At 42.3% G+C, this 24,744-nt stretch overlaps 1 protein-coding gene across 1 annotated transcript; it reads left to right on the top strand.

The window, feature by feature from the left end:
• The first annotated feature begins 3,256 nt into the window (after positions 1–3,256).
• Positions 3,257–23,034, top strand: Lrrc66 (leucine rich repeat containing 66). The gene is given in 7 exon segments (XM_035453256.1): positions 3,257–3,731; positions 15,644–15,813; positions 19,321–19,510; positions 20,646–20,806; positions 20,846–22,102; positions 22,324–22,451; positions 22,453–23,034. Coding segments are annotated over 7 exon segments (2,634 nt in total). The 3' UTR covers positions 22,706–23,034.
• The last annotated feature ends 1,710 nt before the right edge of the window (positions 23,035–24,744 follow it).

The following is a 24,744-nucleotide window of genomic DNA, read 5'->3' as shown; positions in this document are numbered from 1 at the left end:
TGCAGCAGCCTTGGGGGAAATAGATGCAAGAGGAAAATAAGTAAGAACAACATTTTTGAGGTGGATATCAATGAGAAGAGACAGAAGAAATAAACATAAGATTCCTTGGAGACTGTCCAGCAGACAGAGGGGAAAATACACAACCCAAAGCAGAGCTGCCAGCCATCATCTGCAATCTTTTAAAATACACTTTATTGGCAACCTTTTTGCATTGTAACAGCAGCAAAATAAACTTTGCATGATAGTTTTACTGATGAAAGGAAGAATTTCTACCTGGTTTGGATGAGTATTTTCTGAGGGGGTTAGAATTACTGTATTAAACTTGAAGAGGAGACTACTGAAGTGCTGGCCATTGTGATCTTCTGAATGACGTAAGAGGGGCAAAGATCACAAGCTATGCCACACAAAAATAAAGCTATCATGTGTTTCAGACTGATGACCTCTGTTTACAATAAAATTCTGTGAACTTTGCTATCGGTTTCTTAAAGACTTTATTAATGAGCTTCTACTTTAGCACAAATGCTGATTCTAAATACAGCTTGGGACCTGGCCACTGTGACCTGTTTGTGTGGCCTCTCTGGAGTCAGAAAACTGTGCATTCCCAGTTTAGATAGTCTCATCTGTGCCTCGAAGTAGGCTTCTCACTAAGGAAAGAGCCAGGAGAGGGATGTGTGGGGGCTGACTAGGATGTGGGCGAAGCCTCCAGGGCACAGATATAAACCCCCACTTAGCTGGACCACCTGGAGACAGAACAGTTAGAACCGGCCTAAAGACAGAACAGTTAGAACCGGCCTAAGGACCCTGAGGTAGGCCTCAGATAAGAGTCCTGTCCTTCCCACATCTCATTACCCGAAGACCCTCATTGTTTCATTCTCTTTTTCCGATTTCTTACAGAAGAATTAATCTTTTCTCTAGTTAAGCTTTTCCTATTACCTTCTCTGTCTCACTGATGTATATATGTCCCCAATTATTTCTAACTGCCTCCTCACACCTCAACTTGAATAACTCTAGTCAAAGATTTACATTCTAATTAATCACTTGTACTTTCCTCTGCAGTTCTCACTGTTCTCACTGTTCTTTTGGGGGGGTGGTTTTTGACTTTTTTTGTTGTTTGGTTTTGGGGGTGGTTAGCCTCACACATAGACTTTTGTATGTAATATAATATAAATAATGTTTCTTAACATTAATTCCTGATTTTGTTTTTTTCTGAGATAGAGTTTCTCTGTAACAGCCCAGGCTGTCCTGGAACTCACTTTGTAAACCAGGCTGGCCTTGAACTTACAAAGATCCACCTGCCTCTGCCTCTTGAGTGTTCTGATTAAAGATGTTCACCACTACTGCCCAGCTTATGCTTTTCATTTTAGAGATAAAATTATCCTAATCTGCCTCCTTTGAATGCAAATCTATCCCGATGTCAATCTGTCCACCTTGAAAAGGGCCAGACTATAAAAAATCTTTCATTTATATCCCCTCTAAAAGAGGTATGTTTTTCAACCCCATCATTAAATTCACTGTTAGAAAGGAATGTGCATATTTCAGATTGATGTAATTTTTTGATAATATTACATTAGCTTGGCATCCAATTGTATGCATAATGATTGCAGCTTTAGTGTCAAAACAATATCTCTCTGACTAGGTAAATGAATTCAGTTTCTGGTATTGCATAAGGGATATATTATAAATTACTCTTTGCTATAGGTAGGGCACCTTTGCAGTCCATGTACCTAAATTTAGATAGCCTCTAAGATATGGGAGAATTGACCTTGTATGAAACAAAAGTTTAGAAGTTATAGTGAGAATGTCCTTCATTCTGTGCATTCGTTCATGCAAAGGGCACTACCCAGTGACAACTCCAGAACATTAAAACTATGACCCATGGGTGGGGGAGATACTTGCCCTCTTTTTGTTTTTTGTCTGAAACACACAAAGAGGAATGCTAACAAAAGTATCGTGAAAGCAAAGACAAAACATTGGCTAACGGGTTCAGACCATAAGGCTTGAGATGAGACTTGAATGTGCAAGGTTGAGACCTCAGAGGGGACTGACATGATCATGGGTTAGGGTCAGATGAAAAACTCATTTGGTGTGGGGTAGACCAAATGAGTACATATCCCTTACCTGGGCTGCATTTCCAATTACTCCACATGAATTTATCAAACTTAGCTCACCAGGCTAGCTAGATTATAAGAAGTTTTGAATGACAACCTTGGGAATTCAGATTAGAGGCAATTAAAGGAACATTTTAAAATTTCGAGGGAGGAAAATCTGCAAGGGAAATGATATGTTTTGAAAAAATAATTCTTTGGAGTTACCTACATTGTGGGGGTGGGAATGGGAGCAGAGGCAGGAAGCTCAATAAAGCTATTTAATACTTCAGATGTGATGGCAACTCCAATAGGTGGCTTGAGACCAGAAAGGAATGGGTGACATGTGGTTGAGAAAGGTTGTTATTTGTACTCAGGTTTTGTCTTCATAGAGTTTAGCTGAAAGCAAATCTCAAGAGCCCATTTACCCACGCATTGCAGTTGCTTCCCTGTATGTATTCAGCCTTTGTAACTTGTACACACTTGTTTCAAAACCTACAGTTGCTACAGTGACATGAAAAAGACTTGACATTTCTGTATTTTCTGACTTCTTCATGGCTCAGGGGCAGGACATCCTTTTCATTTTTATTTATTTTCTGTACATTTAAAAGAATTTTTTCAAAATTGTGTGAAAAGTAGCAAAAGCTATATAAAGATAAAGCTTATTGTTCTAGTCAGGAAAAGACTGGAGTGTCTGTTCTGTGAGTTGCATTTTCTGTTTGTATGAGAGGCTCGATCTGTAGTGTAATTGTGTGTCATTCATGTCATAAACCACATGACGGTGTTGTAGATAAGTGTAACAGACTTTGCCCCATGCTGGTGACAAGCAACAGAGCAGAGAAGTTGAACTCACTAGGAAGGAGACTACAAGCTGGAGGATCCTGGGAAAGCGGCGTAGAGGTGAGGCTTTGGCAAATGTGTCTTTTTATGAATACTGAGGGGAGGTCTTTCCATAAAGTGTACATACATCTCCTTTTATTCTACAGTTACAGCTTTTGGGCAGCTCCCTTTCAGAGACCAGTTTCTAAGAAATCAAATGTTCACTTCAATTGATTATTAAGAATGTTTCCTAAATCTGAAGTTTTCAGAAATGAAATTTTCTGTTTTTTATTTGCTGCTTGTTTTTATTAATTAATTGAATTAATCATTTTACTTACATTTTTCCAGGCATTATGAAAGACTTCTACGTCAGAGTTACTATCACAGTTATAGGTCTTTGCTTTCCGGGAACAGCAACAAACCCACCAAGAAAAAGCGGTGTTTTTCGAACCCCTGAATTCCAGTGGGATGAGCATCTTCTGGCAAACTGGTCTTCTAGAAGACACACATCACAGATAGCATACACCATAGATGTGAGTTCGGTTTCCTTTCAAGTCTTCTTCCAGTCTCACACGAGAAAAGAATGGCAAATAAAACATCTGGACCTCAGTAACCATAGCATATCGAAAATGACCTTCAGCCCTCTGGTTCCTTTACATACGCTGGAAGTACTAAACCTCAGCAACAATGCGTTGAGCTCCCTCTCGTTGGATCTACCCCCAGCTCGCCCGGCTCAGCAAAAGCAGCACAGAAACAGCTCCCACAGGGGACTGCTCCGTCTAAAGGTACTGATACTTCAGAGAAATCAACTCAGTGACACTCCTAAAGGTGAGCACTGTTTAACGATGATGAGACAGAGAAATAGTATGTGGGGAGCTAGTGTTTTATGTCCCCAAGAATTCTCTATTTTGTTAAGTTACAAGGGAGCGGCTGAAAAAGCAAAGCAGTTTGACCGAGCAAATACATTAAGGGCGTTTCTGAGTGGCACTGCCTGCCAGGGTGGAATTTGCAATTAGTGCAGCTTAATTGCCCACTGCATCACTCGCATTAATGTTGAATGAGTTTGAGAAGAAACCCTAGGACTTATCTAAGTGTTAGATAATGATCTCTGGCATATTCAGTTTTGTTTGTTTTTGAGGCAGGGTCTCACTGTGTAGCCCATACTGGCCTGGAACTCCCTATGTAGACCATGCTGATCTCAAACAAACAGCAATCAGCCTGCCTCTGTCTTCCAAGTGCTGGGATTAAACATGAGTGCCACCTGGCTAAGCTATCTATTTTGTTTGATATATTATTATATATATATATATATATATATATATATATGCGAAAGCACTGAGAAATAATGGGTACAGGTAATTTTAATGTAAATATATTTAAATTAAATATATTTACAATCTTTTCTTCTTAGAATACATTTTGCCTTTTTAGTTGTCCTCCAAATGTAGCTCAGAAATATCACAATATTCTATATTTGTATGTAAAACTTGCTACTATAAAACCAAAATCGGAATTCCTTGATGTTGCTTAAGCTGGGCCCTGAATATGTCGCTTCAGTTTTCTGTAACAGGGGATTTTCTGATTCTGAACCCCAAGAGGGTGTTTGCAGGAGTACATACAACAGTCTTAAGCTGGTCCTCCTCTGCCTCTGCCCCTTCTAAGTCTTGCTCCACAGCACTCTCTCTCTCTCTCTCTCTCTCTCTCTCTCTCTCTCTCTCTCTGTGTGTGTGTGTGTGTGTGTGTGTGTGTGTGAGAGAGAGAGAGAGAGAGGGGGGGGCGACCCCTTGCTACTATCCTTCTCAATCTTTCAGATTGGTGGAAATCCCTTCCCTTTCTTTGTGCCTCTCCAAAGCTCTTTGAGAAAAGCCCTAGGGATTCTTTCCTCCGGGGTTCAGGACTCCCAAACCCCTCTGCCTAAGCTACGCTGGGGACAGTAGCACATGGACTGTTTTGTCCTAGAATGGGGTCACAGGATTAGCAAGTGAGATTACTATCCCAGAGTGAAGAGAGATCTGACCCTCCCTCCAGAGGACAGATGTGTTCTCCAGAGGGCTTGCAGTTATGGCTGATACCAATATAATTTCATTTCAGAGCCAAGGCCCAGTACAGAGACAGGCTTCTTCCTCTCTGAGGTTAAACTTCTGCCTTCCAGAATGTAGAGGGTGGAATGGTAAACATGTAGAGAAAACAACAGAAAAACAAAATGAGCCACTCCGGCATCTGGAATTGTGTTAGAACTCTAGCAAATGGTGCTGTCAAGAGAGGAAAGATGCAAACACAGAAAGCCCATGTAATGCATGGATCTGATTGGATAACACATTTTGTCCAGTCCTTTTGTGATTTGAACTCACTGCCTGTAGTCAACATACACTTGAAGTTTGCCCAGGCTGGATCCCCTCCAACAGCCCTTGACATTCTGTGAGGCTGACCATGGCTGAGTACACAACATTAAATCCCATCTTGGAGGAGAGGAGTTGATGAGTGGCACTGCTTAGGGCATCACCCTACTTCTGGCCTGTCCTTCCCCCGTGAACGCTCTGCTCAAGTCTGTCTAATGATAACATCTAGATGAAGCAGGTGCTGCCTAGCCTAAAATCACCATAAACCCATCACAGGTCATAAGGTCCATAAGACAGAAATGCATTTAAATATATCTGTTGGAGTTTGAATATTAAATAACTCCCCCTAAGGCTCATGTGTATGAACACTTGGTCCTTAACTGATGTCACTCCTTGGGAAAGTTGCAAAACCTTTAGAAGGAAAAAAAATCTTGCTGAAGAAAGTACATCACTAGGGGAGGGCTTTGGACCCCTTGCGGTTCTCGATGTGTTTCTAAGTTTGGATGCAATGTAACCAGCCAGCTGCCTGCTCTTTCACCATGCCGTCCACACCTATGACCATGCCTTCTCAGCCACAATACACTTTAGCCTTTTATCCTTAAGTTGCTTTTGCCACAACATCTTATCACAGCAACTGAAAAGAAACGAATCCAGCACCTAACCTACCAGGCACCGAAGCTCAGTGTATCCTCCCTTACACATTCTGAGAACACCTACATTAGCAGGTAGCTAGAAGAAAGGCATGCAATACCAACCAAGGTGGTTCTCTGATAAAATGTTGGGTGGTCCATGTAACAAAGAATACAGTACTGAAGGTGTGAAGTGCAGGTTGTGTGAGCACAATTTCATACCATTGTGAAGAAAAAAAAAATCATAACTCAACCCATCATAAATCAAAGGCCCCATTGAATTGTGAAGATTCAATGAAAAAGGTCCCTCATGTCACTATAATGCAATAAGCCATGCATAGTACGTGGTAGCAATTAAAAGACATAAAAGGTAGTTTGGAAACCTGAAAGTGATTTGCAAATATTAGTTTTTATTGCTCTCTTGGCACAAATTGAGAACAATAGTGTGCTTAAAAACAAACAATTAATTTACTTCTCTCTAAATCTCAGGTTGTCTTTTAGAATGCTAAATAGTTATTGCCATGGATGGGATCCATAACCCACTATAATTCATGAGCAGAGAACTGTGTGTGTCTACTTAGATGCACTTTGTGCTTTACTCATCCAGAACAAGAATAGATTAGAAACACCCCCAGAAGGCAGCTCTCAAGCAACTAGCCTTGGAGCACACACAGTCATAACCCATGACCGTGTCTTTAAACAATGACTGTTTATAGGACACTCAGAAAAGCCCTTTTTTATAATGTTAGAACATCCCGTTGACTAATCCATTATCAGGAATGCTCCAGTGTTGAGTCAGCTGTGACGTCAGCAACAGGCTTTGTGTGGAGGAAACACGCTGATTGGATGCTGGGCAATACAAAAAGAGAAGCCAGGCATGAATGTAACCTTAATGATAGTTCCACCTTCCACCCATAACTTTAGAATGGTAATAACTTAAAATCAGTATGTTGTTTTTTATCCACCTTCCACCCATAACTTTGGAATAGTAATAACTTAAGATCAGTATATTGGAGTTTTTTTTTTTTAATTACTGTAACATAATACCTGACATAAACAACTGTAAAGGAAAGTTTTGTTTTAATTCACAGTTCTGAAGGTTCCATTCCATGTCATTCTGTTCTGTTGCTTTGGCCTTTTTTGAGGTGTACAGGAACACATGGTAGAAGAAGTGTCCAATTCCGTAGTATCAGGCACTGAGAAAGAGCAAGAACCCCCAAGTCCAACAGTCCCCAGCAGGGCCATGTCCCCAGTGGCCTCAGACCTCCTGGTAGACACCACCTCTTGAAGGGTCCACTTCCTTTCTGTAGCCCCAAGCTGGGACTAAACCTGATGCATGGCATCTTGGGGACACGTGCCCAGGCCATAGCAATCAGTATTTTGGGACTTTGAAGCAATGGGCTCAGCCTCTAAGTCCTTCATCAAGCAGTATTTTCAGTACTTTTTAGGGTACCTGGGAATGAACTGGGACAAACACCTTGCAGTGGTCTCAGGGAGACTGACAGGTCAGACTGGCATGCCCATGCTAACTCACCAGGTTTCAGAGCCCAGAGAGCTTCATCAGAGACGAGGTAAAAGAACAGCTGACATTTGAAATGAGAAGATTTAAGAAAGAGAGAAAATCCTGTGTCTTATAAAACAAATGTGTTTCGTATTCTTTTACCCACAGGGATTGCTATTGTCCCAAAATCAATTCAATTTCTGAAGAAACAAAATGTATGGATAACATTAAGCTAAGAGAACAAGACTCTGAGTCACTTAAACACCTTGGTCACTATAAGGGGTAACATATGAATAAAATGTCTCATCCTGGACCATTCTAGACCCTACTCCAGTTCTTAATGCTCTGAACTTGGAGCCATAACTCCAGAACAGAATTATTACTATGTTATCCGATGATCACACTTGGGAAGGCATGCAGAAGTTCATAGTTCAAAAGCAGTATTTACTAAGGTGGTGGCTAGACATCCTCTCCTGCCTTTTTTACTTAGTGACAATTTCCAGGAAATCATAAGATTGTCTCTGGTCACTTAAATACTGGGTGATTAAATTCCATCCCCTCAAAGCCAATATAATCATCAGAATGAAGTTCCAGAGTTAATTCCATTTCCACAGAGTCACTTCTGATTTTTCCTCTCAGAACTGAATTCTCTTTGCTTGAAACACGGATTCTAACTCTGTGGGATGTCCCAGTGGCACCCAGGACCTCACACCTTCTGTTCACTTGACTCCCCATCATCAGTGGCTTAAATAAGAAACTCAGTCTCCCCATTTAAAACTGCAGCCTGGAAAGGTAAATGAGTTTGCTCAAATGATGTAACTCCATCTTGGGAGACCTTAAATAGTCAAGGTCATTTGCAAGGACCACACCAGTACCTTAATAAAACAAAATTGACTAAAATTGGAAGAAGTTCATGGCACTGAGTCCCATATCCAGAAGACATGTACCCTTCTTGGGAAATCTTGGTTTGACTATGAGGGAAGTTGAATAAAAACATCTTACATTACTCTGTTTACTTAACTACCTGACCTTCAACAACTCACTTAATGCAAGAAAGTCTTATCTTAGAGAATAATGAGTATACAGGATCAGCAAATAATGAATATCCACACAGATACTATATAAAGCCTGGAATTCAGAGTGATGTCATCTATAATACCTTAGCGTCTATAATACCTTGGTGTTGTTGGATTGCCCTGCAACTCTAAGTATGGAGCCCACCCCAGTCTTCTCTGTCCCTATCACTTCTTTGATTTCAGGTACAATAGAATATTAAAAGCTATTTTCTGGCTGGGCAGTGGTGGCACATTTAATCTCAGCACTTTGGAGGCAGAGGCAAGTGGATTTTTGTGAGTTCGAGGGCAGCCTGGTCTACAGAGTGAGTTCAAGGACAGCCAGGGCTACACAGACAAACAGTCTTGAAAACAAACAAAAAATCTTGTGCAGAAATGTTTTACAGAGAAAAAAAGACATGAATTCAGGTGTTGTAAGGACAAATGCTCATCTTAAAAAAAAAAAAAAAGCTATTCTGATTGTCTTCAAATGTTCAAAGTATTTGTCAATTGCACTGTTGCTCACATGTTCACAGTTGTGTGGATCTTTACAGTGTTAGAGGCCCCCACCCTTCCCTGTTCTAAGCAATCTTGGATCTGTGCTCTGATTCTAAGACATTCTGGCCTGTAAGCCAACCATCACCACCATCCAGATGTGACCTAGCCATCACCTCAGAAGTTTCTCCATAGCCTTTGTATAATCTGTCTTTCCCATTCATCTCATTATCCCCTCAACCCAGGAAAGCACCAGTTTCTCTTCTGGCTTTGTAAATTATACAATACAGACAGACCTTGACTTATGATGGGTCAAACTTAATGACTCTTTGGTTTTACAGCGGTGACAAAACATTGTACATTCCGTAGAAACTGTACTTTGCATTTTGTTTTTGTTCCCCTGACACCTTTGATACATAGTATAGTGTTCTGTATGACACTGGGCAGTGGCAGAGTCATGGCTCCCAGTCAGCCTCTTGATCAGGAAGGTAAACAGTCCATGACTGTGTACTGCATTATTAAGCTAGGATATTTGGTAGGTTAGTTACATTACAGGCATTTTTGACATAATATTTTCAGCCTGTGATGTATTTATTAAAATACAAGGTTTTTGTACATCAGGAAGCATCTGTATGTACTTTTTGTTTTATTTCAACATCATTATTTCATAATTATCTTGATGTTTACTCATATTATCATATATATTAAATTTTTGTTATTTTTCACTGCTGAGCCTAAGTCCATCATTTACTTGTTGATAGATAGGCTAGTATGGGGGAGAGGCTAAATGTGCTGCAAAGAAGGTGGATAAAGCAAAAGAAAGGCAGTGTGTGTGTGTGTGTGTGTGTGTGTGTGTGTGTGTGTGTGTGTTATGCATCAGGTATTTTCTCTATCACTTTGCATTTTAATATATTTTGTGTGTGTGCATATGAAGGCCCAAGTATGACACTGAGTGTTGTTCTAGTTTCATTCTGTTGCTTTGATAAAATACCCTGACCAGAAGCAGCCAGGGAAGGAAAGGATTTATTTGGCTTAAACTTCCAAGTCACATTCATTATTGGGAGAAGTCTAGGTAGGAAGTCAAGGCAGAAATCTGGATGCAGGAACCATGGAGGAATGCTGCTTGTTGGCTTGCTTGAAGGCTTATACTTAGCTAGCTTCCTTATACATCCCCAGATCCCTGCCCAGGAAATGGTGCTGTCCAGAGAGGACTTAGCCATCCTACATCAATCAAGACAATCCCTCACAGACATGTCCACAAACCAACCTGAGAGACAACTACTCAGTTGAGACTTTTCTAGTGTGTGTCAAGTAAAAAATTCATGCTAAGTGACTTCCTTGACTGATCAACACCTTATGTTAAGGCAGGGTTATTCAATGAGCCTGGGGTTGCTGTTTTGGCTAATGTAGGTAGCCAGTGTTCTCTAGAGATTCTGTCTCTACCACCTTCCAGTTACTGAGTTTATAGGTGGGATACCACACCCACCAGACTTCTTTTATATATGAGGGTCACACTCTGGTCTTCACGATTGTATGACAAATACTTTACCCATTGAGCCATCTCTCCAGCCTCCACCATAATACCATTTTTTTTGAGATGGTGTTTCTCTATGTATCTTTGGCTGTCCTAAAACTCATTCTGTAGACCAGGCTGGCCTTGAACTCACAGAGATCTACCTGCTTCAGCCTCCTGAGTGCTGGGTTTAAAGGAGTGGGCCACCACACCTGGCTCTCCACCATATTTTTGAGTCAGGGTCTTTCACATAAGCTAGAGCCCACCTTTGGCTAGACTGGCTGGACAGCAACTTGCTGGGACTCACCTGTCTCTGCCTCCTCAGCAATGGGGTTACAGATATACACCATCATGCTTGGCTTTTATGAAAATGCTGGAGATCTGAACTCAGGTCCTTAGGCTTTCACAGCAAGCACATCATCCACTGAGCCATCCCCCAGCCCAGAGAAGTTATAGTATTTCCAGACAAAGACTTCAGAACACGAAAAATCATCAAGATAAAGAAGAGTACTACATAATGATAAGGAGGCTGACTCTTTAAAATTAATAATAATATATATACAGGCAAAACATTCATGCACATAAAATAATAAAATAAGACTTATTTTAAAAAATAAGTTGGTTCTAGGTCCGGGATATTGCTGTGACAGAACTGACCCATGCTGTTCGTTGGAGGATTATGGACTTTGGGACTTGGACTAGAAAAGCAGTTAGATGCTTTAAGTTAAGGGGCAATTCTAGTAGGAACATGGAAGACAGTGCTGAGGGAAATTTGAACTGTGGAGGCCCAGCTCAAGTTTCAGAGGGAAATAATATTAGTAAGTGGCCTAGAAACCATTCTTGTATATTTTGGCAAAGAATGTGGCTACTTTTTGCCCTTGTCTTAAAAAAAATCTGCCTGAGGCTCAATTGAAGCATTTTGGATTAAGGTGTTTGGAAGAGGAGATTTTAAAACAGCCTAATATTGACTGTGTCACATGGTTACTAGTGGTCACTCTTGTGCAGATCTACAATGAAAAGGAGCAAGTGGGGCAAGGAGAAATGCAGTGTGTACAGTTTGAGGAGAAAAGGAGCACCAGGAGGTGTAATGGTGTTAAATCCAGTGCTCGAGGAGATTAAAAAGTTTAAAGAAAAGCCTGATGCTAAATGCAATAAAAGGAGTGATGTCCTCAGGGCCAGAACCCACCCAACTAAGCTTCCAACTTGTGAAAAGAAATGAAGGAAAAACTTAAGCAGGAAAGGAAACCATCCACAACAGAAAGCTCGTGCAGATGTGATTGAACGAGGGAGCCAAGTTGCAGCTCCAACAAGCAGCAGAAGTTCACAGCTTCAGCCTCATAGTTCTGGCTTTTAGGTCAAGGATACAATGAGGGAGTATCTTTGTAGAATCTCCCTCCAAGGCTAAGGAAAGCTGCTAAAGCCAGACATGTGTCAGGGGTGTCCCTGTATGGAGGTCCAGAGAGGCCAAGGCATGAAGCTGTGAAGGTGAAACCTGGATTGCCTTGGAGACCCCAAGATGTGGGAAAGGCCAGAACTATGGGATACCTGCAGAGGAGAGCTGCTAACAGGGAGTGGAACCTGCCCAAGAAAAAGAAGTGTGTTGCAGTCAACAAAGCTGGAATGAATTGAAGAGTGTTTTGACATCAGACACGGAGATACAGAGTTAGGAGTTTCCCCAAATGGTTTTCTGTCTTGCTTCAGTCCAGTATTTCCTAGCTATGCTCTCTTTCCTCCGCTTTCTAATAGTAATGTATATCCTGTGCCATTGTATGTTGGAAGTATGTGATCTGCTTTTTAAATTTTTGATTTTACAAGAGGTTATAGTTAAGAGATTACATGAATTGCAGAAGAGACTTTGAACTTTAGACTTTTAAACAATGTTGAGATTATGGGAACTTTTGAAGTTTGACTAAATGCAGTTTTGCATTATGATATGGCTACAGTTCTATGGGGATCAGGGAGTGTAATTTGGTGGTTTGAATAAGAATGGTCCCCCATAGGCTCATATATTTGAATGTTTGGTCACCAAAGAGTGATACTATTTGAAAGGATTAGAAGGTGCAGACTTGTTGGAGAAAGTATGTTGCTGGGAGGGGGCTTTGAGGTTTCAAAAGCTTATGCCAGGCCCAGTCTCTCTTTCTCTGCCTGCAGATCCAGATGTAAAACTCTTAACTACTTCGCCAGCACTAGGCCTGTATGTATGCTGCCATGCTCCCGACCATGATGACAATGGACTAAACTTCTGAAACTATAAGCAAGTCCCCAACTAAATGCTATCTTTTATAAGAGTTGCTTGGGCCTGGTGTCTCTTCACAGCAATGAAACAGTGACTAAACACTCAGTGAGTTCTTAAAAAATCCAGCCCTCTCATCCCCTCTTAACACTCAAGATCTTTCGGTATCTGTTCTTGTCTGTTCTGTTGTTGCATCTACTTTTGGGGCATAGTTACAGGGTTATGAATAGTTAAGCTATCTGGGCTTTGATCCAGCTCCTACCCTGTCACCTTGCCTGAGTCTTTTGTTTATAAATGGTGAGAAGCCCCAGAACTTTATGAACATTAAAAATGAAAGACTTGTGAAATGCCTAGAGCATAAAGAATGCATGATTAAACAGGAGCTTCACATAGTTGTCTCTCTGCCCTTCAAAGCAAGTATGTGTTCTCCCTCCACTGAGCTCCTAGAGACTTACCCAGTTCAGTTAAGCATTGAGCTATTTTAGGAAGCATGAATTCACATTTCTAAATAGGCCAGACAAGCATGAGGGGAATAGCAGAGAACCTGCAGTGCTTTCCCAGTGCTGTCTGACAGGCCCCTCCCTGTGCCATATGCTCGCACATCTAAACGTGGAGGACTATTCTCTGCACAAGAAAATGTGTTTTCTCCAGAGGGTGTGTTCAACTCTAGAGGTTGTTGATGATTGGCCTTCCCCCCCAAACTCCCACTTAGATGCCTCCTGGCACTGGTGCTACAGTAGAGGAAGAGTTGAAAGAGGACTTGGGAAGAGCTGGAAGAAGGTCCAGTGGAGTGCCAGGACAGTGGGGCAGCCTGCACAGACTCAAGACATAGAAGTTTATAAAGTAATATGAGAGTATTTCACACACATATGCCAACTGAACATCAGCTCTGGCTCGCTCTCATGGCTATTTAAATATAGTTTTCTTGACCAATTTTCTATCTATCATCTATCTATCATGTGTGTGTGTGTGTGTGTGTGTGTGTGTGTGTTTGTGTGTGTGTGTGTGTGTGTGTAACACACACTCAAATACACAGAGTATTCAGAGACATAATAGCTTTCTACAAGCTCATGCTCCATCAAAATCAGGCAGCCTCCATTCAGCTCTAGCCTAATGTCTTACACCAGTTGGAACTTTGAGTCTTTCCAGAGATGCCAGAGATGCAGACTTTTGTATTGAATCATTAATATTGGCTCAATGTTTTTGGATCTCTGTGTAGACCAAACACTACATCCCAAGCTTTCCAAAAGTTCACCTTATTCTGCATGGAAAAGATTGGATTATTTGAAAGTCAGGAGGACAGACAAGTAGCCCATTGTATAGTGGGGAGGTGTGAATGATGAACCACTTTGCCTAACAAATAACTTTTCTTGTGTACGTGTCTTATCGCGCCACCCCTCAAAGCTTCTGGGATAAGGATTTGTCATCAGCACCAAGTGCCTCCATCATTGTCTTTTGATTGATTCATTAAAGTTGTCTTGCTTAATCTGTGCTACTCAAGTGAACTTATGACGGTCTACATGCTATAGCCATTTCAGTTATGGTACCCACTCTCTTCATAATCAGTCTTGTCATCAATACCTTGTAGACAGTAAGCAAGAAATAAAGTTTGTTCTGGAACTGAACAAACTTGATCTGCCACACGGAAGTTAAAGACTCAGCCCATGCTTGAGAACCAGGGCTGAAGAACTTGTGAAATTGCAAGCACCTCCCTGGGAGACCCATCTGGGAATTAAGTTTGCAAGTCTCTTGTGACTGGCACCTTATTCTCAGTCTTTGTCCTCAGTGCCATTGGGATCTTTTGCATACTCCCCAGAACAAAGTGAAAGACTAAGGCAGAGGCTAAAACTCCATCTGATTCTTGTGCTGGAAAGCAAAATATACCTGTGATTTCTTTACCTTTGAAATATCCAAAAATACCTACAACAAAGTTATCATATCAATGGTAAATGGCTATGAGAATGGAAATAGCTAAAAATAAACGTGTGCATGTGTGACATGGAAGTAGAATTAGAACCCTGCAACTAAAGGGGACAAACGGGGAGGGAGGGAAGGTGGATACACTCAACATACAATATACACTGACACAAAAATATTCTTATGCAGTACAGGACCATGTACAATGAATATACACAATGAGAATTTTAAAAAGAAGCTTTAAAAACTGAATAAGAAACTTTAAAATTGGAGGAATTCATTCATGTAATAGTAAATCTCAGGGTAAGTTTCTCACGTGTTAACATCATAGGGGGATAATTTGGTTTCACTCACAATTGATCAAAGTAACAAACATCTGCTCATCACCTTATTTAATCATAGTTAGAATGCTAAAAATTGATTCTTTAATTTAAAAAGAACAAACACTAGACTAGTAAGACAACTCACCTGGGAAAGAAAGGTGCTTGTAGCCAAACCTGATGATCTGGGCTCAAATCCTGGGGCCCCCGTGGTGGGAGGAGAGAATGGCTCTTGACAGTTATCCCTCTGTCCTCCATACGTGCACTGTGCTATCCACATACAAATGCACAGAAGAGAAATAATAAATGAATGTGTGATGGAGATAGCACATGCCCATTTGAAAGAACAAACCAATGCCTATAAAGTTAAAGAAAGCTTTCTCCATATCCTTCTTCCCCTCCCTCAGCCATCCTACACCAAACTGAAATGACTATTGATAAGTTCAATAGCCTCCTTATTTCTGTCCACACAAAATACATACCTACATATGTTTATATGAACATACTCCTCAAGAACATTGTCATTATATTCTATACTATTTTGACTTAATTTTTTTCCTTCTGCTCACTAAGGTCACATGCTAATTGGCCTAGTTTCTCTTAAGATTATTTTTTCACAGCCTTAATACACCTTTGACAACTTCCCACTCGAGAGCCATTAATATCTCTGATTTTCCACCACACACTATATGGCAGCAAATAGCACCAGTTTAGGTTTTAATTTGCTTTTCCTTTTCTCAGGACTGTGGAAGCTAAAGTCACTGCAGAATCTGGATCTGTCATTCAACAGGATAGTTCACATCGGGCTGTCTGATTTTCATAGCTGCCTGCAGCTGGAGAGCATCTATTTAAAGAGCAACAAGATATGTACGATTCACCCTGAAGCCTTCAAGGGCCTCAACAAATTACAGGTTCTAAAATCTTTCTTATCACTGTCTTAACTACACAGATTTGTGGCCAATTAGAATAGAGAACTGTTTCCTTTTAAGGGTGTCTCCATGTGCAGGGCTACTGGCTGTTAATCAAAGTGTGCGAGTCTATTTAAGAGCTCCTAAAACAACTGAAATCTATTGCTCAGAGAGCAACGACTGCAACCATGGATACAAACTTAGCAAGAATTCTCAGCAGCAAGAATTCACATTATTGGGCTGTAGATATGACTGGGTAGATAATGGGCCTGCCTAAAATGCCACCAGCCCTAGGTTTGATCGCCAGCATACACGTGTATTCTGGGGTTGGAGAAGCAGGAGGATCATTAAGTTCAAGGTCATAGCTACATATGTATCAAGTTCAAGGCCAGCTGGCTTGCAGATGACACTGTCCAAAAATGAAAGAAAGAAACTGATATATTATTTATCTAAATCAAATTATACTCAACTCCAAGATTCCATCTACTGGTTGGCAAGAAATTAAATATGCTATTTAAGAGTTTGAAACCAGTCTAATCTAAATAAGGAGGTTCAGCTCAGCCGGTGTTACAGAATGAAATACTGTCATAAACAAACAAATAATGCCACGTACCTTGGCTGCAAGTTCAGTCAGAGGTACCAAAATGACAGTGATAATAGTACACACATGTGCTTGTCACATGCCATATGTTATTCTAAACACCACTGACATTCCACTTCAGAGCTGTGAGCCTTGCAAATTGTTTCCCTAATAAGAAACTGAGGAACCCCAGGGTCCCGTTCTTGCAAACACTTTTCTCCTCGTCCTTGCCTTTGGTGAGGACAGTGGGATGGTTCCTGTCAGTGGCCTTCAGGCATCTTGCTTTGGAGGTGGTAGGATTCTCCCTGGCGTTCTCTGCTCTGCATGAGAAAAGTATCTCAATTTTATGGAATGTCATCACAAAAGTGACATCCCATTGCTGTCGTTGGCAGAGTCAATTGGCTAGAAACCAAATCACCTGTCCTGCCTGCTCTGGAGGGAAGAGATTGTTTAAAGGTCTGATTACCAGAAGGTAGGATCGAGGGTGACCACTCTGAAGTCTATCTGCCACAGCAGTTATTAGAGTACAAGAACACGCTTCACCTGGCCGTGCTCTCCATTTCACTAGCAAGAGATTGGCAGGTTGTGAAGGAGCCTTAACTAGTGTGTGCTGCTTACAGGGACAGCTGTATGTGGAATTTGTCCTGTGTGTTCCTCTCCTGTACATTTTATTGCACATTAGAGTCTTCAAAGCTCAAGGGTACAAAAAAAAAAAAAAAAAAAAAGCATAGGCAGGCTATAAGTCAACTTTGAGCATGGTTGGAATATAGCCTTAATGCTCAACTCACCAGAACTGCTCAGTGTTCCCTTCTGTGTGGTTGGCAAAAACTCCAAACACTGGCTGTGGACCATGATGAAGATGTTTGGCACCAGGAAGCTGAATATCACAGTGGTTGGCTTTTTCCTTCTGGAAGATGAATTTCACATTGGCACTGTTGTGTTTGTCTTCCCGTGGGGGCACCTTCCCGGAAGCCAAATAGATTTTTAAAACATAAATCCATCAACATACCTAAATGGATGAAGTGAGTGAGTTCCACTGACATTTCAAATTAGCCTTTCTTAATCTTATCTCATTCTTCTTAGATACAGTGATTTGTGTAGCAATATGCTGCTTGTCTCCCAGCCTTCCAGGAATATATGTACCTCTCAAAAGCTGTAGGATGGGGATTTCTTTTGCTAAGTTACAATTCTATTTTCATCTTTTCTCAGAAATTATTCTTCCTGAATTATTTCATTCATTTTCTTTCTTCCAGACTGGCTTTCAGTTCCATGATTTGTAATAACAAAACAAACAAACAAAAACCAAAAAAAACAAACCTAGGATGTAAAAATACACCAAAAAAGGAAATATGTAACCAGAAAACATGAGAACAACTCAGTGTGATGCTCAGACAAGACACCAATGGGGCATAGCATCTGTCCCCGGGCAACACCAGGCCCAAAGAAAGTGCTTTCTTTACCTCCTTGTCCAGGCCTCTTGCTCCTAGTTTCAGGGCTTCCCTGAGAGTCAAGACTGCAGAGCTGCTCAGCACAGGACAGTCATCCTTGTTAAGTTCATAAAAAAAAAATCAATTCTATCTCTATTAGTTTTGTTTGTGGTCAAGTGTTTTGGCTGTTAGACTTAAGAATTTGTATAATCTAAGTTTGTTTTTTTTTAGAAATTGGCCTTGATCAAGAGGCTGAGCAAAGAGGATTGCCATGAGTTCCAGGCCCCACCTGGATTGCATAATGAAAATGTAACCATTCTTGGTGGATGAGAGAAAATATGGTGTCCTGGGTGACAAGTGACCTTTCACCCATGTCCTCTTTTGTTAAAGCAAGGCTGGCATTCTCTATTTTCTGATTCTTACTTCTGTTGTCACCACTGATATTCTCCAAATGTCTTCTTCACACTAATGTGGTAGCTCAGAGAGGGTATGTTTTGAAGTGAAGACACACAGCTAGAAGGCCAGAAAGCATCACAACTCTCCTTTAATTCTTTGGCTTTCCATTCATTGTTGTTTCTGCTGTTTGGGACAGAGTCTTGAGTAGCTCAGGACAGTCTCAAGCTTGGTATTTTGTCTGACCCTTGTCTTCTATCCTCCTGTCTCTACCTCCTAAGCTCCGGGATTGCACCACCACACCTGATTATAGTTTCCAGACCCCTGTACCAAGTACGTTCTATGTGGGATGCACTGTGTGAAGGGGGAGCTGTGGAAGTTGTTAGCAGAATCTGAGAAAGCACGTAAAGCACTCAGCGGAATGCCCGGCCTACAGCGCTGTTCTGCTAGCAGTAACCATAGCCATACCTAACATAACTTCCCCTGTAGTGTCATGCACTGCTGTGCCCAGCTTCAGCACAGCCTGGCCTGTCACTTGAGCCACTAAATCATTTCTGTTCCCCACAATTTCTAATTGTGCAGGAGAAATGAGTCATCTTGTAGGTACTGAACAGCCTTAAGTACACAGAGAACCGTGTACTACTATCTGAGATAGTTAACCCACCACAATTTTCCTGTGTTTTGTGGCCTCAGCACTCATATCCTTTGCTCTTCCCAAGATGATGATATTTTGATAAATTCTTGGCCTGTATCCAATTTTCCTGAATGATAATAGCATGTGAGTCTGGAGTTTGCCATAGGTTACATGGTAAATAGAAACTATGAAATGTCTGGATGTCTGAAAAGCTTCTGCAAACATCTAACCCTTGGGCAATGCTGGGAGATGGGCTCGCAGAAAGCAAACAATTGCCAAGACACAGAGGCTTTGTGGGCAGGTCAGAAATTCAAACCCAGTATTCACTGGTTTTTATGCCAGGCCTGAATTTGTATTGCTTTTGTAGAGCTAGAAATACCTGTGTGTAAGTCCTTATAGATTTTGTTTTTGTTTTTGTTTTTTTACCTCACTGTCTGTGTACACAGACTGATCTATATTTGCTTCTTTTTGAGCAGGTGGTAGACCTCAGAAGCAATGCACTGACCACCCTTGCACCCATTGTGACCATTGCTCTAGAATTACCCCACCTGGAACTTGACTTGGCTGATAACCAGTGGCGGTGTGGCGAGAGCAATGCCAACTTCCAAAATGTCACCTCTGCATCCTGGAGGGAGAAGTGGGATGCCATCTGCAACATGTCTGTGGGTGAGTGTGTGGTGATTTTTTCTGAAATAGTTTCGTTTGGATGGAGAGTTCATATGAGAAGTCAGTCTCCTTAAAAGTAGTGACAGTCTCTCAACAAACAAGGATGCTGGTCCCCACCCTATTCAGCCTTGGGCTGAGTGAGTCACAGGGCAGTCCTGGCACTTAACCCCTTTCCTTGGCTTCTGACAGTTTGTTTCCCCACATGATCAAAGAAACATGCAAATGAAATGGCTCTTTAGCTAGAAAAGAATTTTGCCTGGCAGCCCCCAAAATGTCGCAAAGTTCATCCCAATTCTTAGTAGTTGATTCAAGAAGGGATTTTAACATTATTCCAAATGTTTGCTAACCTCTAAAATGTGACCCTCTGAGTACAGAAGACAAGCATACAGGCTTCAGAAGTAAAGTTTCATTTGATCAGATCCTCATCACTCCCCCATAATGGATTATACCACTGAAGCAGGACAATCTGGGAAGGTTTTATCTCCCTGCTATACTCACTATCCTGAGAACAAGATTCAGGACAAAAGGCCTGCAATCTGACCGCTTTGGGTTTGCCATTAAAGCTGCATCATTGCCATGACTACTGAGTTTAGAAGACATCCATGAGGAGCAGGGGGAAGTCATCAGCCAGGATGAGTATGTAGGGCAGCAGAGAAAAGTGCGTGTTTACTGTTTACCAGAACTGGTGAATAGGGAAGAGCAAATATTCCAACCTACAACAAGTAGGGCAGAAGCAGATGCAATAAAGGGTTAGTAGAACATTCAAGCAAATTCGAAGTAGTTGAGGGTATAGAGGAAGGAGAAGCCATGGGTCAGCCCTCCCATCCTGCGGCTTCCTCCCTTGGGCAGCAGTAGGGCAGGAGGCCTCAGAAACACAACCTTGAGCCTTTGAGAAGCACACCTATGTCTCACAGTCTTGTGGAAATGTCTACAGAGCCACGTGCACACTGTGGGCAATGAACAGGAATGAACACACGAATGAATACATGAATAATAAAGTTACCTGTTAGCTGATACATGCTTGAAAGCATGGCTAGCTAAAGACTGTGGGGGGAAGGGGGATCACAGAAGCTCGGAAAGCCTGGTGTCCCATTCCAACATCTTGTCAGTGTGTTTTCCCATCTTCCTCTTGCAGGGAATGAGAAGCCATATTTGGAGACCCCCCAAATCAGAATTTCCAGGGAAGCACACCTTCCTCCTACTCCGAGTGATGAGAAAAGCTTCATGCAGAGCAAGGCAGAAAGGCCCCAGGAAGGAATGGACACTCACCTTTCCACTCTGGAGAAGCAGGCACAGGTGGACCATGATGACCTCAAGGAGACACGGCCACAGGAGGAGACATGGATGGGCTATGATGACCTCGAGGAGATACAGCCACGGCCCCCTACAGAACTCAGAGACTCCCAGAACAGACATGACACTGACAGAAAGGACAATGATTCCCCAGACCTCGTCCTGGCCATCTGCCTGTCTGTGTTCATCACATTTGTGGTGGCCTTCTGCCTGGGTGCTTTTGCAAGGCCTTATATTGACAGGCTGTGGCAACAAAGCTGCCTGAGCAAAAGGCCTGGCTCCGAAAATGCCTATGCAAATGAGGGTTTCTATGATGAAGTTGAAGCTTCCCGACGTGTACAATGCCAAGGGACAGAGCTGCACCAAGCTCCCCACCACCTCAACCTTTATGAGAGCCAGAACCCTTCCTGGGTGACAGAGCCAGTTCTATACGATGCTGTCATGTCAGAAAGGGAATTGGAGAGCAGCAGGATGGAGTTCAGTGGTCAACAGAACCCAATGCAACTTGAGGACAGCACTGGGGTGAGAAGTGGAGTCTGCAATGTGCTTCCATATGCCCAGGTAGCCCATTCTGCTCTCCCTGGACTTCCAAATGTTGATACGCAAGAGCCGATTTCAACAGAACAGGATCACTATGATGTTCCCGAAGAGTTACATTACCACACAGTGGCCCAGGAATATTCTCTCCATGAGGGTGTGATGGATGCATCTTCCATTGCTAGCCCTCTGGGAACTGTCCCCAGCTCCATCGATGGTAGATGGGATGAATTGCACCTGTCACAGTCAAGAGATGTTGTAGCTCCCGTCTCCAAAACTGTGGTACATACAAGCACACAAGGGTCTGGGGAGAGTAAGGAAAGGGGGTGCCCTGAACCTTTGGGAGCTATGGGCTCACCGATGGAATCTTCCCAGGTGACCAATTCCATTAAGGGGCTGGCCACACAGCTGCCAAGCTTCCAGGAAGCAGATGCTGAGGAAGAAGTTTCAGGTGTCTACGATGAGGTCTTATACAATGACCCAGAAGATGTAGACTCACCCTCCCTTATGCCAAGATGGGACAGTGGCCCCCATGTCACTCCTGCCTCTAAGGAGCCTGTGCTAAGAGGTGATCCTTTTGACTCTCATTATGACTTGGTGACCAATTACGAGTCCGATTCTGATGAGGGCTCTTTGTTTACCCTGAGTTCTGAGGATTATGACGATGCAAGGAGCTTGCCTGAGGAACAGGTATCTGTGGAGAATGGCGGGGCCAGTCAGCCCTTCCCCAGCAGGAACTTGGGAGAATATGAGGACCAACAGGTTCTAAAATCTTTCTTATCACTGTCTTAACTACACAGATTTGTGGCCAATTAGAATAGAGAACTGTTTCCTTTTAAGGGTGTCTCCATGTGCAGGGCTACTGGCTGTTAATCAAAGTGTGCGAGTCTATTTAAGAGCTCCTAAAACAACTGAAATCTATTGCTCAGAGAGCAACGACTGCAACCATGGATACAAACTTAGCAAGAATTCTCAGCAGCAAGAATTCACATTATTGGGCTGTAGATATGACTGGGTAGATAATGGGCCTGCCTAAAATGCCACCAGCCCTAGGTTTGATCGCCAGCATACACGTGTATTCTTTTGGAAACCTCATTTCTAGTCCAGACTCATTTGTGTGAGATGGATCTGGAAAGTGACCCTAACTCCATTGATCATGAGAATATAGCAACCTGGCCCCAGCCTCCAGGCCATAAGCTATCACATCATGAGACCCCAGGCACATTCGTATGTGTTGGTGACGTAAGGCCCCAGTCCGAGGCAGTAGATGGGCACTACTACCTTAGCGACCTGGAATTCCCAAATGTGGATATACACCATGACCAAGGAGCCTGCCACCAAAAACAAGTAAACATTGGTAAATAGCTGCCTTGTGTGGTTGGGGGATAGAGCTCTGTTGATGGATTGTTTGCTCACCATGCACAAAGTCCTGGGTTCAATCCCCAGCACTGTATAAACTGGGCACAGTGGTATATACTGTCATCCCAGTGCTCAGGAGATCGAGACAGGAAACAGGGCTTAAACTGAAATGGATTTTTCTGGATGGGTGATAGAATATTCTGGCAAATGAGAGCCCTATTGTTCCAACAATCAACTTGAGACAGATGGTGGGTCTACATGACAAGGCCCAGTCTCCCACTCAGACTCAGGCTCACATCATCAACTGCCATTGCCCAGATCCACATGGATCTCACTGGAACCTAAAAGTCATCATTTTCATTCACAAATATGATCTTCCAAAGTCACTTTTTGAGTCAGCATTATCACAGTGTCAACCCAGAAAATCAATGTACAGTTCTGTGTTAATTTTACTTCTCTTTTATTTCCTGCATCTGTATACCCTCTAAACACAAGTGCAGTGTGAGCTCCAGGCTGTCTGTCTGGGGAGATGGTTGACAGACGGTCTGGATCTGGGCTAGACAATTTTCATTGAATTAGGACTTGCACAGAAGATAGAAAGTAATGGAGTTTGGAGGAAGGGTACCAAAGAGTCTCCCAGTCCACCGCATGGCATCACTGCTAGTCCTCAGGAACCTACTCCTCATTCACTCTCACAAAGGCTCAGGCCTTGACTCTCCCATCTTCTCACTCGAATTCCTTTGGGAGAGTTCTCAGGTGTCATGCTTCAGCCACACCTACCTCTCTGCAAACATTTTCTATTTCAGTAACTCTAGCTCTGAAATTTTTACAAGATTTTATGCTCATCTCCAGTTGCCTATCTACTTTCAAGGCAAACGTACCCACACTGACACTTATCCCATCCCCTCATCCCCACGACCCACCAGATCTAGTCTTCCGTGTCCTCATCCCATCATTCACACAAGGACTCCATCCAAATAGCTAAGGATTATTCTATTGATAATTATCTCCATGATTCCCATATTTAACCTCTTTGTCATTAGGTAGAGCCAGTTCGAGGCCCTAAATACCTGTCGAGTCTATTCCAATTTCCTTATCCATTCTGTCACAATTTTAGCCCTCACTTTGTCATTTCCACCAAATCGGTCACAACATCACACAAACTGCCTTCTACAAATCCTGGTTAGTCAAGAGTCTCCAAGGAAATAGAATCAATATGGTGCCTAGACGTAGAAGGAAAGGGTTACTGTGGGAAACTGACGCACAAAATGATGGTAGCACGAAAGTCCCATGATCTGTTCTTTCCAAGCTGGTGCTGTGTAAGCCAGCAATACAGTCCCATCCAAACAATGAAAGTTAAGAAAATGTAGGTTTGGTGTTGTAAATCCCAGCCAGAGTCCAAAGCCTTAAGGACCAGGAGCACTAATGCCCAAGTGAAGTGGGAAAATGGTGGTCCCTAAGTATGACAGAGACTTTCTAGTCTCAAGTGGGCTTAACTCAGTGGTCATGGTCTCACAGTCACTAAAACGTCTACAGAATCAGTGATATTTCAGGTCCTTGGTGTTACAAACTCAAAGAGAGAATTTCACAAATAATGGAGAGTAAATTCAACAAGGAGCTTTATTATAAAGAGAAAGCCAGTATAGAAAGTAGTGGGGCTTTGTCCAGGAGTTAAGACTTTTTAACCAAAGAAGTAGATAAGTCTTTGAAACTACTGGGCTGAGAAGTAAGGAGATGTGGGCTGACCAGCCCAGCTGGCCCAGCAGTAGGTCCCCACAGGGTGTCCTTGTGCCTCTACGTTCTCGTGACTGGGTTGAGATTCTGGCACAAGTCTTCAAGGACCAGTGAAGTATTTCTTCATGCATAACTTCCAGACAGCTGTATTAATTAGATTGCTATGCTATAGAAGAAAGGAAAAATAAATTCATAAATAACCTAGGACATGAACCAAACCAATGCCTCCTGGCTAAAACATGTCTGGCATTTTCAGCCAGGACAGAACAGGCTGATTTTTTTTTTTTTTGGAGGTCCCCACCCTAACTACC

Source organism: Cricetulus griseus (assembly GCF_003668045.3).
Source record: "Cricetulus griseus strain 17A/GY chromosome 1 unlocalized genomic scaffold, alternate assembly CriGri-PICRH-1.0 chr1_1, whole genome shotgun sequence".
Classification (NCBI taxonomy): Eukaryota; Metazoa; Chordata; class Mammalia; order Rodentia; family Cricetidae; genus Cricetulus; species Cricetulus griseus.
Note: the sequence above shows the minus strand (reverse complement) of the source record. Positions and strands in the feature narration are given on the sequence as shown.